This window comes from Electrophorus electricus, chromosome 6 (genome assembly GCF_013358815.1).
Source record: "Electrophorus electricus isolate fEleEle1 chromosome 6, fEleEle1.pri, whole genome shotgun sequence".
Classification (NCBI taxonomy): Eukaryota; Metazoa; Chordata; class Actinopteri; order Gymnotiformes; family Gymnotidae; genus Electrophorus; species Electrophorus electricus.
Genome location: NC_049540.1, coordinates 5950799 through 5965802, shown reverse-complemented (window position 1 = coordinate 5965802; position 15004 = coordinate 5950799). Strand labels below are relative to the sequence as shown.

General features: G+C 50.5%; 1 protein-coding gene across 5 annotated transcripts in view; it reads right to left on the bottom strand.

Annotated features, from left to right (window-relative positions):
• abr (ABR activator of RhoGEF and GTPase) overlaps window positions 1-15004 on the bottom strand; it is a 101730-nt gene that overhangs the window by 7099 nt on the left and 79627 nt on the right. Inside the window, exon 1 of one of the 5 annotated variants that reach the window (XM_035527720.1) lies at window positions 6326-6813. The exons of the other annotated variants lie outside the window; for them this stretch is intronic. Within the exon in view, the coding sequence (XP_035383613.1) occupies window positions 6326-6478 (153 nt within the window). The 5' untranslated portion in view covers window positions 6479-6813. Of the gene's footprint in view, window positions 1-6325; window positions 6814-15004 lie in introns of those variants that run through there. 5 annotated transcript variants of the gene reach the window in all.

Genomic DNA, 15004 nt, shown 5'->3' with positions numbered 1-15004 from the left:
TCACTCTCTCACTCTCTCTCCTCTGGAATTGGAATTCACCCACTTTTTCATGCACCCTTCTCATGCAGCTTTGGGAGAAGATGTCTCAGGCATGATGGATGATGGGACACGACCCTTGGAGAAGTTCTTCCTACCTCTTAAACTAACCTGCCACTCAAACCTCTCCAACAGCGAGAGAGACCGCCACTCCAAAATACCCAACGATCAGACTTCTTGGCATCACAGACGTCTATTATCACACAGCTTCAACACTGAAGAAACACGCACGCTAAGCCAAAGGCTCGTGGCTTACCAGTGTTTTATAGTGGCAGAAGGAATGTACCCACAGGACATGAACCTACTAAACATGAACGATGACCTTCTACCTCCCAATGGGAAAACAGTTAAAACACAATCAAGTTACAATTATGATGAAATCTAACAAAACACCATCAGGCATGCTAACAATGTAACTTCACATTACTACAATCACCTTAAATGCTCCCCAAAACAAAAATGATGGTGTAATCCATCATTACTGACGTTGTTTCTACGCATCAAGGCCATAGAACGATTACCATCAGGTAATTATATACAAGGTACTTGTGCTATTTTCCCACTGGGCACAGAGACCAGTATGGTGAACATAATGGTTGCCTGAATGCTCTTTTAATAAAAGGGCTGTGTGAAATGCGCTGCTCATGGGAGTTGTAGTGTTTCATGGGGTCTGGGCTGGGAACCAGCATGTGCTAATCAAGGAATGACGCCCGGGTCTGGCACGCGCTCCGGACCCAAGCTATGATGACTGCAGCTATACAGAGTGCGCTTTCAACCTGGAGACAACTCGTCACCAGCTCCTAGAACGTCTCACAATCATCAGTCCCATCACTACCGACAAGCACAATCAAACAGAGCACCCGAACCGAAAGGGAATCCTTTTCTGCGACTAAACAACTTCTCAAGAAGTCAGTGCTACTCACGTCACGTCTACACAGCGCAGGGGAGTGAATCTCCCAGCCTCCTATTTAAAACTCCAGGAGGAATGTGGCCTCCTCCTCTCCCTGCCGTGCCGTGGGAAAGAAGCTTTCTAGGGGGGTTAACGCCACAAACTTTATGGCTGCAGGATTTATTTATACAGCAGCCACAACCAAACCTGTCACAAAAGTCACGGTGGACCGTCATGTGGGGTAACGGTTAGATGAGAGCATAACCGGGCATGGCCGTGAGAAACTGAGGGGTTTTTCATTATTTCATAAAGTTATCCGTGTAAGTAGCCACGCCAGGGCCAGCGCACGGAGGTGAGGCATGCCTGAATTACTGGGTTAGGACAGAAATGTCTCTGCCCTTCAGAGCAGCGGTTTACCGTAGCTCAAGGCAGATCCAGACGGACCTTCGCACACTGAGCAATGCCCCATGTAAAGGAAGTCAAATCCACGGATTTACGTTTGCCAGCAGGAATCCCCAGAAGAACTCATTTACTTCCATGGTTTACCCATGTCACAACTTTGAAGTATGGTAGAACAATAATCACTCTCTCTCTACACTCTACACTCCATCACTCTCTACATTCCATCACTCTCTCCACTCTCTAAACTCCATCACTCTGTCTGCTCACTCGACACTCCATCACTCTCTACACTCCATCACTCTCTCTGCTCACTTTACACTCCATCACTGTCTCTACATTCTACAGCCCTGTAGAGTTTCTGGACATCTCCAGCAAAGAGGGTTTTATCTGAAGCAGGGCAGGCATGGCTGAGCTGGACGGAGGGAGGTGGTGTGCAGTAACTGATCGGTCTCACTCGGCCTCTTACTGCATCTTAGGCTGTCGCTTCTTCGGTTCTTACTGCTCATCTCTGCCAGCCGTCAAACAAAGCAGAACAAAGTGTTCCCTTACATTCTCTTCCTCTGTGTGTGTATGTGTGTGTGTTATCAGGAATACGAATACTTACTGATCCCACACAGAGTGAGCACATACATGGAGCGATGCCAGGTACATTTGAGGTGTGTGTGTGAGTGTGTGCGCATGCGTGCGTGTGAGTGAGAACTCTAGTGATCCTAAATACCACAGGAGTTCCTCTCCACAGTGTGGCTGTGCTCACGGAGTGCAGCTTTGGCACACTGTAAAGACGCTGAGTGATGCACTGCATGCTGACCAACAACATGCACACACACATTCTCTCTCTCTCTCTCTCTCATACACAAACATCCATCATGCTCACGTTTCACTGACCTCACCCTCCATTCATGCATCTCTCAGACACACTCACTGTCACACACACACACACACACATACACACACACACACACACACACACTCACACACACACACACACACAACAGCAGGCATGCAGCATGTTTCACATCCTCTGAACACACAGATCTGCACATTAAATGGATACTGCAGGCAATACCCAACAGCGCGTGTACACACACACACACACACACGGATGTTAAAGGAGTTAAATATCCTCAGTTGTCAGTATTCCTTGTAGTCTGTGACTTGAAAGGGGAAGGGTATGTTTAATTCATTACCCCTGTAGCATTATCCTCTGTGCCTTTAATCTGAACAAAGCACCCAGTTCACACGGCTCAACATGTTCGCAAACACACACCCCAACTTCACATGCGAATGAACAGTCACGTGCTGCATAAATGTATGCGCACAAAAACTCCTCCCTTTTCCCAAACACTGCGGACGCCGTAGCACCACAGCGTAAAGCTGTGATGGAGGGATCATGCCTTTGCAGCTTCAACAAGACACGACAGTAGACAGTCATAAATGTGAATGAAGACGTGCGACATTCATTTACTGAAACGCATCACCTCACTCTGCTATTTCCCGGTGACTGCGTTATGGCGCCTCTTCCAAAGCTGTTTCTAATTAGTTTTCTAAAAATTTGCTTTAATTAGCAGTAACATTTGTTAAACTGACCCTGGTCTTAATTGGCTTTAAAGGCAGCCCTACAGGTGCCTGCTTAGGCATGACTAATCAAACCAGAAAGAGCTTTTTGCATGCAAGATAATAGTGTACTTCATTGCAGACAGTAATGTTTTAATGCAGTAAGGCAGCTTTAACCACACTGATCAGATGAATTAGTTAAATCAGTCAAGCTTCTTCGCGAACGAGCCTTTCTGTGTTTGATAATAGCACTGATCTGCTTTGCTGCCACCCTGCCGCACGAGCAGCCGCGCGGCCGTGAGCGCGTCTGCCTCGCCCCGCTTCGCAAGCAGCCGCGCGGACACGAGCGCACAGCGATCGCACGTGGGACCAAAAACTCACGAGTGCGTGAGGCCGGCGAGGACAGATGAGCCGACGCTACACGGCGTGCGCGTTCTGGTGCCGACGACGCAGGCCAATCCTCCATTCCTCCGCGAGGCACAGCGAGACGCCGTTAACCGGCAAACCTACTCGCAACGTGCCAGCCGAGCCACGTCAGGAGACGCTTACGCTCCTGGCAGCTCCCGCAGACGCGCGAGAGAAGAAAGAAAAGCAAAGGGAATAAGAATGATAAAAACTCTGGCTAATGGCATTTCCGTGTTGGAGCGCGACCTTCTACAGCAACCATGGTCGGCTTGATCTTTTATGTAATGACCAATGCGGAACAGCGAGGTCATCAAAACGACATGCGCCAGTGCTCAACGTGTTTACTGAGGCTGAGGGTTCCATGCCTAACGGACACTGACTGGTTAGTGCAGGTGACTTATGGGTAATGAGCCGTGGAGCCAACATGCGATGTGTGTTCAGGTGTATAAGTAAGTGGCGACCTCAAGTTTAGACGCCAGTCAAAGTCCCGCCTCCAAGATCCCCCCCCCCCCCTTCGTCCACCTAATTAGCCCCGATCAAGGATGTCTCATCAGGGCTGTGCGGCCAGGTGTGTGAGACCCACGGGAGGTGGGGGGCATCAAACGACCCTCATTTTATGCCATTAGGAGCTGGCTGGCTTTTCGCTCTTTAAAACGGGAGGGGGGGCGTTTCATCGAACATTAAGAAATGAGCATGCGAAGTTGGAACTCCGCGGATCATGTGGAAGTGACCAGCAGCCATTCTGAGAAGTGTGAGAGCTCAACGTGGAAAAGGACGACGTTTGATGAGTTTTCTATGTTTGCTTTTGGAAGTCTTCCAATACATTTGCTCGTCCAAATTCTTCGTCTGTCTCTCTCTCTCTCTCTCTGTCTCTCTCTCTCTCTCTCTGCCCCTCTTTCTCTCTCCTGCGTGTAAGTGGGGTTTAAAGTTGAGGTGCTGGGGTGTAATTCCAGCTACGGGGTGAATGAATGCAGGTCTGTGATGGTCAGACGTGGTGACCGGGTCAGGGAGACGGAGAAGTCATTCATCGCGGTGCTCAGCTGTACGCACCTACACACACACACACAACTATTTTGCCTCAAAGAGCCATTCAGGCCCATCAAAGCGAGCCAGAGAGGGAATGGAGATGGAGTGAGAAGGTGGAGGGAGAGAGAGAGAGAGAGAGAGAGAGAGAGAGAGAGAGAGAGAGAGAGAGAGAGAGAGAGAGAGAGAGAGAGAGAGAGAGAGAGAGAGAGAGAGAGAGGTGTGTGTGGGTCTATGTATGCAAACATGACAGTTCATCCTACCGAAAATTCAAGACATGCCATCTGCTTTGTTACTATTAAGTGAGACTGCATACATAAAACAGCCAAAACAGCCAGTGGGATATGACAGCGTGCATGTGCGTGAGAGAGGGAGAGACAGAGAGAACCGCCTGAACAAGCAGAAATGGCTGTTGAGGGACACGTACTGATTCCTCACCGTCTACTGGGAGGAGAGATGTGGCAACTTTAAGATCCAGTCAATACTATGAGTGATGTTCGTAGCCATGAATGTGTGCGTGCGTGTGTGTGTGTGTATGTGTGTGTGTGTGTGTGTGTGTGTGTTCATGTGCATTAATACTCCGTGTCTAATCTTGGGCTAATCCACATGTGACCTAGTGCTGATTAAAACACTGCTGCATCAGCACAAGGCTGTAGTTATCAGGTGCAGCACAACAGTACATTAACAGGACAGATCTGAGATCAGGTTGGTGGTTTGAAGCTATGGGAACCTTGCTCACCCCCCCCCCCACCGGACTGGTCCTGAATCAGCCACAGGATCAGAGTTAGTGGAGCTTATCTGGCACATCCTGACAAGTGCTCCAATCTCTCTCTCTCTCTCTCTCACACACACACACACACACACACACACACACACACACACGCTTGGTCTTCCCATCCCACACCTGAGACAGAAGGCATCGCCTGAGCATCATTATACCTCACAGATCTGGGTACAGCTGAGCTTCATTAGAAGGACAAGGACAGTGTTCGTGCATGCGTGAGAGAGAGAGAGAGAGAGAGTGAGAGAAAGAGAGAGAGAGAGAGGGGGAGAGAGAGACAGGGAGAGAGAGAGAGAGAGAGAGAGAGAGAGAGAGACACATGGAGCGAGGGTGTGTAAGGAGATTTGAACTGGGACATGAGCACAGCAGCTGCTGGCAGTGAGAAAGCAAATCACCTGCCCTCATGCAGAACAGGTGTGTGTGTGTGTGTGTGTGTGTGTGTGTGTGTGCGCGCACGTGTGTGTGCACAACTGTGCCTGTGCATAAAGACAGAAATTAAAGCCTGTGGTGTGGATGAGCTCTTGGTGTGTTTCACATGCACGTGTGTGTGCGCATGTGTGTTTGTGTGTGTGTGCAACTGTGCCTGTGCATAAAATTAAAATTAAAGCCTGTGGTGTGTTTCATATGTGTGTGTGTGTGTGTGTGTGTGTTTTAGATTTGTGAGTGTGGGTTTCACTGGAAGGGGAAACTGGTTCACAGCCCACTAGGTTTCAGGGTGATAATTAACCTCAAACTGCAGGTCACCACCAGCCTGACCATAAACAGTCTGAACACTCATACTGCTGAGAGCACACACAGTCCACGCATTATACACACACACCCCCACACAGCAGAGGCACCGCACACGACACCACGAGAGGAGAGAGGGTTTAGAGAGCGTTTTACTTAGCGCTGTCAGATCCCCAAGTGAAGAGACAGGGGTCAGGACTACAAGTCACTGAAATGGACTGTTGCTCCAAAACGAGCCAATGATCTTTCTGCGCTCTGTGCGACACACGGGCATGCAAGCAAACATCTGTGAAGATTTAGCCTCGCACAAACCCCTGAAACTACCGAGGAAGACGAGAGGCCAATAAAGAGAAAGAGCAGAACACCACCACGCTACAGCCCAGAGAGAGAGAGGGAGAGAGAGAGAGAGAGAGAGAGGGAGAGAGAGAGGGGGAGAGCCCTGTGACGAAGACGCCTGACGCAGAGCTAGAGAGCAAGGGAGAGGAATAAAGGAATGGCGTGAGGACCTTCTGGCGGAGGAGTCTGTTCCGCACGCGCCCCCACAGCTTGGCGCCCGTGCTAGAGGTCCTCCGGGCCGGCTGATCCTCCACGCAGCAGCGCTCCTCCAGATGCTGGCACACTGAGTTCAGGTTGCAGTCCGTCACGGCCACCTCCGTCATCCCGCCGCACGCGCACACACGCTAGGCTGAGGGGGCGGGGGTGTGTGTTAGCGGTGGTGGCGGCTGTCGACCTCCAAAGGTTTCCAAAAAACAAAAGCAACCAACCAAGAGGAGAAAGTTCCAGCTATGGTAAGAATCCGACCGAGAAGTTCCGGAATTCCTCGCGGCCAGAATCGGAGGCTGTTTTAGGATGAAGGCAACCTGTAGTCCTGTGAAGCCTGTCTCGTAGGATGAAGTGATGAAAAGAGTGAGAATAGAGAAAGGGAAAGGAGAGGAAGAGCCGTCACGGCGGCCGGCATCTCTGTGCTCCGCTCAGCTCCGCACGGCTCGCGATCTGATTTCTAGCGAGGCAAACGCCGGGAGAGAGAGAGAGGAGGGGGCAGGAAGAAAGAGAGGGGGAGGAGGGAGAGAGAAAGACAGAGAGAGCTAAGGAGAGAGAGAGAGAGAGAGAGGTGGGAGGGGTAAAGATGCCTCTGTCAACAGCAGGCAACAGAGAGAGAGAGAGAGAGAGAGAGAGAGAGAGAGAGAGAGAGAGAGAGAGAGAGAGAGAGAGAAGAATATACTTGTAGGACCGAGCTGAAAATACCCTGACCTAACCATACATCACAAGGAGACACAACTTTGACAGGCCCCACTTTCTCGGACTCAGACGCACTACAGCACCGAGACTGAAACCAAACAAAGAACAAAACCACTGGACTGAGCACGCACTGAGCACACACTGAACATATTAACTAGCCTGTGTCCTCCTCTCCTCTTTCTCTCAGTCAAGCCAGCACTGCCTCCAGATGTTTTCTCAGTACTTAATATTGATAGTCTGTGTACAGGAGGTGTGTGTGTGTGTGTGTGTGTGAGCAGGCTTTCCCTCCGTCTGCACCGGGCTCTCTGCGTCCACGCTAAACTGCAGATGAACATTCTGCTCATCCATCCAACATGTTTCCAGCAGATCGTTACGATGTTTCCTCCTGGTCTTCACCTCCTCTCCAGATGGCGTTCATATTACATGAGAACGGGGAGCGAGCAAGGGCTACCGGAGGGGAACCCCAACCGGAATGTTCGAAGCGCCATGCAGAGCTGCCTAGAAGCTTGAACTACAGTACCCATAATGTAGCACGGCCAACATTCATCAAGACGGCGAGTAACTTTACTACACCAACATGACGTGGTATCGCCCTGAAAGATGGCTTCACCAGCCCCCTCCACTGAGGGCAAGAAAGCACATTACCACTCCAAGCAGAGCTTACAGACTTCAGCATGTGTTACTAAACGTGCACCCAGACACCCAGTCTACACTATGACAGGTGTGTGTGTGTGTGTGTGTGTGTGTGTGTGTGTTATTACACATGCAGTAGATCTTGTTATGTATGAACATAAATCCGTCCAGGCAGCCCATGACCTGAACACGCTATCACAGCAGCACGCGCTGGCAACAGACAGGTGCGCGAGACTGGCGGCTCCACTTCCTAAAGCTGTCCCAGCACTGGTCAAGCACCTGATAAGAGACAGACAGCTGATACCGTCCACGGTGTGACACACAGCTGAGTGTTTCGAGACAGACACACGTCACATTGTTCCATGATGAGAACCATGTTTTTGAATCATTATAGTCGTGAACGTTGGCGCAATCGCCCCCCCCTCCACCTTGCAGACCGGAGCTGCTCCTCTCAGTCTGGGGTACGTGCCTCACTGCAGACGGAAGTCTGGGGCATTTGTAAAATCCAGATAAAGCGGCGATGAGGCATCGTACTCTCACGTGCGTCATCGTTTTCAGGGAAGGAATGTTGGGGGGGGGGGGGGGGGTGGACCGAAAGGGAGGCTCAGAGAAAAAGAAAAAAAAAAACAACAACAAAAAAAAAAAAACTGATCGCAGATGAGACGGAATAGAGGCTTCAAACGGCAGCACACGTATGGATACACACTCCAGGTAGAACGTTCCAGGACGTGCCAGCCCATCGTGGTAGGGGATACCCCTTTCTGGGAACAGTGTGTTGTTATTCTCTCCCTGTTTGGCACGGCTGCTGGGAGAGGCCAGCTCCAGCTTCCGAGTCTCTGACACCGTGGACATTCCCTTGGTGTGCCATGCTGGGATGAGAAGAAACATTTTCCCAAATGGTGTAAGGCCTCAGGAAGGCTTCAGCGTGCTTTGGACTGCACGGATCAGACCTTCGACAGACTCCACTCTCTCGCGGCACAACAAGCAGAAAAGAAGAAACAGACACTCGATAACGGTGTAAGACTCAGTGTCTCTGTCTAAATTTATTATTTATATTGTTTATATTTATATTTATACGTATTTCTGGACTTAACGACTACATCTGAATAAAGGTTCTTTTAAACACGCACGCGTGCGCGCGCGGATGTCATGTGGAGTGGAAATCATGACCACACGTCATATTTACTGCGTCACATTCGTTTGAAACCACGCTTGGCGTGTAAATGCAGCTGGCCTGCAATCGTGGGTGTAGTTCACGTCGCCGCAGAGAGCGAGTGAGTGAGGCAGAAAGAGAGGGAGAGAGGAGGAGAAAGAATCCCCTCTCCTGGCCAGGGGGCCCGGGCCTGTGGCCCTGACCGGCCCAGTGGGCTGAGTGAAGGCTGGGCTCTCCCCGGCAGTGTTCAGGGGGCGGGTGAGAAGGCATTGACTTGGCTGCTGTTTGTTCTGTGCTTTCAGAACAGACGTGGAACGCCAAAATAATCTAGGACTCGCAGACGCACACACACAGTCAAACATATACACACACATTCAGCAGCCTCTTTAAACAGCTGTTAGAGGTCACTTACTCATTTATGGACATTACAGACAGATTAAGTGGAGACATCATGAGTGTTAACTACATCTCGGGGACACGTCAACATTAGCCGGCCGTTTAGAACAACGGCTTCATCCTTCCCCACTGCGAGGGTACGACGGCGACGCTCAGGAAGAAACAGAAGACTGTCGGAGTGAGAGTAGAGAGTGCCACGACAGAAGCGCTGAAACCACGCGCCCGTGTTTACTCTCCTCTCCAGCCAACAGGACGGACGGCTGACCTACTTCTCTACGGCGCAGCGCTGCACACAGCGCTGATGGACCTGGGCGACACCCAGACGGCTGCGGGGGGGGGGGGGGCGCGACAGCTGGAGGGGGTGGTCTTTCATGTGTAGGCTGAAATGCTGAGTGGGAGTGTGTGTGTGTGTGTGTGTGTGTGTGTGTGTGTGTGTGTGTGTGTGTGTGTGTGTGTGTGTGTGTGTGAGACAAGCTGAGGGCTTGTCTGCATTAGCTTGCCTGCCTTTCATGTTGGGAAAGGGAAAGCCAATCTCAGATCAAATGCTTCATGACTTCAAGAACAAAAGGAAGCGCATCAGCCATTAGCATAGAGACAAGCCTTTCCAGAGTATGTGTGTGTGTGTGTGCGCGTGTGTGTGTGGTGTGCGAGCCCTAGTTTGTCGGTTTATAGCTTTGGCCAGTCATAGGCATGGGCATCGGCTGCTGCCGCCGCCCTAAAAGTGGCAGGGTTTCCATGGCAATCATGTTTACAGTAGCACTTCATCTTGTGCCAAGGTGGGTGGGGGGCAGGGCGCAAAGAGCACATGACGCTTATCCACGACGCAAGATCGATCTGATCAGCCGCACTGCACTAGAGATGCGAGGATTCTAGTTCGGGGGGGGTAGGTGTTTTATTCATGCAGCTCCTCTTGCAGAGGCCGTTTAGGAAGAGAGCTTTGGTTTCGGCGTGCCACGAGGCGTGGCGAGGTGAGGCGAGCTACACCACTCTTGCAGACTGAACCTGCCACCCCAAACCTTCCAGCCAGGCCGCGACTTCTGTGGAAGTGCTGCAACACCCAACACAAGGTACTGTATTTTAATGGTGATCATTACATTAACATTAGATATTAAAAGTATCATATGTTAATATTTAATTAATATTAATATATGTAACATTTTTTTATTTCATAATAAAAAGTGATGTGCCAAAGTGCAAAACGTCATCCAAAGCAGAGCTCCAAACGTTTTCAGCGGCGTGTTGACATGTCGTATGAGTGGTGGGCCAAAGGCCAAATACTACAAGGACAATCCAGATGGTATTTGTCACTGACAGTATCAGGGCTGTCAGGCAGGACCACAAGACTTCACTGAAGGTTAAATCAGACCCACGGGCCACACCGAGCGCAGGAGCACTGTGGGAGGGGAACCACAGCCCATGCAGCAGATTACAAACCCCTCCAACACAGTCAAGCCTGATATAGTCACACCACTGCCATGTCATACAGCCACAGTATGTATAAAGTGGGTGTGGTGTGCCCCGCTATTGTGGTGCTGTTCTTTATTCTGTGTTTTATAGTTACATAAAATAAGTTGGCTCCAGGAGGGCAAAAGATGCTTTGGAATAGTGTGGATCTATCTATCGATCTTTCTCTCTCTCTCTCTTTCTCTCACACACCCACACACACACACCCACATCCACCCACCTCTTCTCAATTATGAACCAGTGACCTGGAATTTCCCCCACCCTTCCATACAGAGGCTCAGGGGTGAACACCAGCTCCTTAGACAGAGGTAGCTCTCTGGTAGAGGGAGGGGCCCTGTGTGTGTCTCCACACACACACACACACACACACACACACACACACACACACACACGACATAATAGCTGAGAGGTAAATAAATGTGTGTGTAAGTAAGTAAATAAATCAGTCTTTCCCTTGGCCTCTTTTTACACAAACAAAAAGTCTTTTTACTGTCCTACACACATGATGTGCACACGTGCACACACACGTACACCCATGAAGAGGAAATTCAATAACTCGGATCCAGATGATGGCCAACAGTAACATGAAAGTGTTCTCCGTGTTCTCCACATTCTCCCTCTCTCCCTCTCTCTCTCTCTCTCTCTCTCTCCACATACCATGAAGATTTCAGTAGGTAAACATCCGGATGGTAGTAAGAAGTAAATGGTTTGAGCCATATGTTTCTGGGTGTGCACAAATGTATGTGCACTCAAACACAGCCGCTCGCATTCCAGAAAAAGGCCCACACACTCCATCACACGATCCCAGCATACACCACACGATCCCAGCATACATCAGCCTTGTCTGTCTCTGAAACACACCAAGGAGGAGTTCTAAGAGTCTGTTCATCCTGTGAAAATGCATTTTGATGACACACGGAGGCACGACAGGGGTCTCATTAAAAAACAGAGGCATTTCACCAGAACCCTTTACAGTGTAATGCCATAGGGGCTCAGTCCTGCTTAAACTTGTATGCAGTAGCGCGACAGGAGTCAGAACCGCTGGCCCGAATGAGTGGCGCTGGCGAAGTGGGCCGCGGGCTTTTCCCACAGCCGCATCACGTAGTTGTGCATGTCTAACGTTGGTATTTTTATCAGGGCTGTCACGTGTGACCCAACACAAGTGTGTGCACCGTGACCCAGTTCTGCTCGGGCCATGGGGCTTAGGAGACCAAGCGGAGTTAATAATTCAGAGGTGGGAGGGAGAAGAGATGTCAGGGGTGCTAATGACAGAAGCAAAAAGGCTGGCGAGTGTGTGCGGTTGCGCTGGGGGGATGCAACATTCGACCAGGGTCGTAAAGTCAAGACCGAGAGGGTTCTCTGCATCCCCTCGGCCAAAGCCTCCGTTAAAAGGGACGTTCGGACTACAGCAGTAACCCTGCGCGGGGTACTTAAGACAACTGGCTAGCAGGCCAATGAGGAAACACGCGACTAAACCGCAAGCGCGTTACCGATGGCATGCAGGTTCGTTTTACACCACTGCGTTCCGCTCACAATTCCAGCTTCGCACGACGAGCGTTTTCGGAACGGTAACGCTCGCGATTGGCTGTAGCCGTTGTTCTCGGTTTCTCCATCAGCATCTCAAGCCACGGTAGTGCAACACTACACAGTCTCGCTACGTTGGGGGGTTGGGTAGGGAGGTGGGGACAATATCACTGCGGCCCAGACAGTGCACAAACCAATCGTTACCACACGCTCTCTGCGCTGTGTCAGCCTGGCCCAAAAACGAGGCCATCATCGTTAGTGCAGGAGGCAGCTGGAGTCTGGAATACCCTGCACGCCTACGGCACTTAACATCACCCTTCATCCTTCGCTCCTTCTCACTCGTTGTTTCTCTGTTTCTTTCTCGCGCATGCGGGAAAGCCACGGCGCCTCACGCGCAGCGATCAAACCAGTTATGTGCGGAAGCTATAACAGCATTTACAGAGGAAACGGACATGTGCTATCTGCTAGCTTTACGATTCGACTTGTTGCTTCAGCTTTGACTAAGATCTTTGTGCATCTTTGAAGATCTTTTCTGATCTTTACAGCATGCGTGCGCACCCACAAGAGTCCAACACGTTCACGAATGAAATCAGAAAATCCGCCAAAAGGCAGAACAATCTAGTCTAGCTAGCCGAAGACAGCCAAGAGAACAAAGGGACAGCAGGCTGCACTGGTCCACAGGCCGGCCGTATGGAAACACGTGTTGGTGATCAGTAGGGTCAGAGACACAGCACCGATGGGTCTCACACACCAAGAGCGAGGGAGAGACGCAGACTGAGGAGGAACATCTTTGGGCAAGAGAGACCCTACTTTAACATGTACGTGCACGTTCGTGTGTGTGTGTGTGTAAACATTTCCTTACCTCGCCCTACCTCTTCATCGTACATCACTGCTCTCTCCAAGATGCAAACAGCAAATCCAGAGCAGTGCATTCCTGTGCTTTCTTTTAAAGGTGACACACGCATACGCACACACACACACACTTGCACGCACGCACAGCTCTGGGCTCTAGCTGGAGCAGTGCTGTGTTCCAGTACATTCTGACCGACTGGTTATGTAACAGTGAGCTAACAGGAACACGGTCTGGACCCCAGAGAAAGTAAAGAAGAAACAGAAGACTGACTGTGTTCCTGTTTCTCTTCATCACCTTTCAGACAGAGCTCAGGTACCAACGTATCTGGTAACCATGGCAGCAAACCGTAAGGAAAAGCACTCTTCCCAGAGTGGTTCATAACCCATCTTCAACTCGAGCATGCAAGCATGTGCATGTACACACACATGATCCCATGCTTGCACACACACACACACACACACACACACACACCCATGAATGCATGCACGCACATATGCACGCATGCAGCAGGGCAGTACTTGAGGTAAAGGTTGCTGTTAAGAGGTGCTAAGGTAATTGCCAGGGGCTGAAAGCAACCAAGGCAGAGGTGAGAACACTACCACTGAGCTCGAAAACAGAAAGTTGTGTGTGTTTCACATGAAAATAATTAGGTTGCTATGGTCATGAATGAAATACAGGAAGCAAAGTATTAGGGCAAAGTATTAGGGCAGGTTAAGTGCAGACAGCAGTACAGAGCCTTGCTCATCCTCATTCAGAACCCACAGCTACACCTCCACACACACACACACACACACACACGTGTAAGTAACGCACTTCCATGTGATCCTGGTTTGTGTGGTTCGAATGTGTACGGAGCAGGATGAGTGAAACACAATGAATTAATGAGTGCAGTGTGTGCAGGCACACTCTTAATGAGGCGGGTCAGAGTCAAGGCCACATACCAGCCAAAACGTACAGAGGTGCTCCGCCCAACTCTGTTTGAGCCCATACACACACACACACACACACACAGTAAAAGCACTAGTAAATTACAGCAATATGTTAAATGCAAGCGACTGTTTAGACTGCAAGTTAAAATGCATTATTACTTTTGTTGCTTTGTGTGTGTGTGTGTGTGTGTGTGCGCGCGCGCGTGTGTGTGTGCGCGTGCGTGCGTGAGTGAGTGAGTGAGTGAGAGGCACACACCGAAAAGAATAACTCATACGTCCCAGAAAACCAGTAGCAGCCAGGCAGGCTTTGCCCCACTAGTCCTCTAGTCCACGCCTCATCACTGACCCCAGATCAGCGGCTCAGGCGAGAGCAGAAGGCAGTAACGCTCCAGCACGAGACCCCCAGACCCACTGCCACGGCGACATGAGTGTGCGTGCATGCACGAGACGGAGAGCTCTCGCGGTGGCACGCGGCAGACAAATGCCAGCTGTGCTGTACATTTACATAAATCTGCTGCGCGCTCCAGCTCCGCAACAGCACCCGGCCGCACCACATCGGACCACGGAAGGGCGACAATCGTGAAGGTCGGCTGCATAAATCTCACTGCGATAGATACGCCTGGATTAATTGGCAGGGCAGAGACAGCGAGTGTGAACTGGTGTGCGGGGCCTACGCTGGGGTGGGTGGTGGGGGTGTGTGAAGGGTGAGTGGTATTTAAAGGTGAGGAGAAAATGTTCCACTGACATTTCTGTCAAACTCCTGAGTGAGTGCAGGCAGCGTGAGCAGGAGACTGAGGGCTGTAACCTTTCACTCCTCCTCTTCCTCCTGCTCTTCCTCTCTGGACGGTGGTGAAACATACCCAGGGAAACGAGGTCTCACGCCAGGACGAGACTGCAGGCTTTCCAGAGTGGAGATTACTTCTGTTTTCTTTACAGTAACGACAGTGTGTGTGTGTGTGTGTGTGTGTGTGTGTGTGTGTGTTCGTGTTCATCA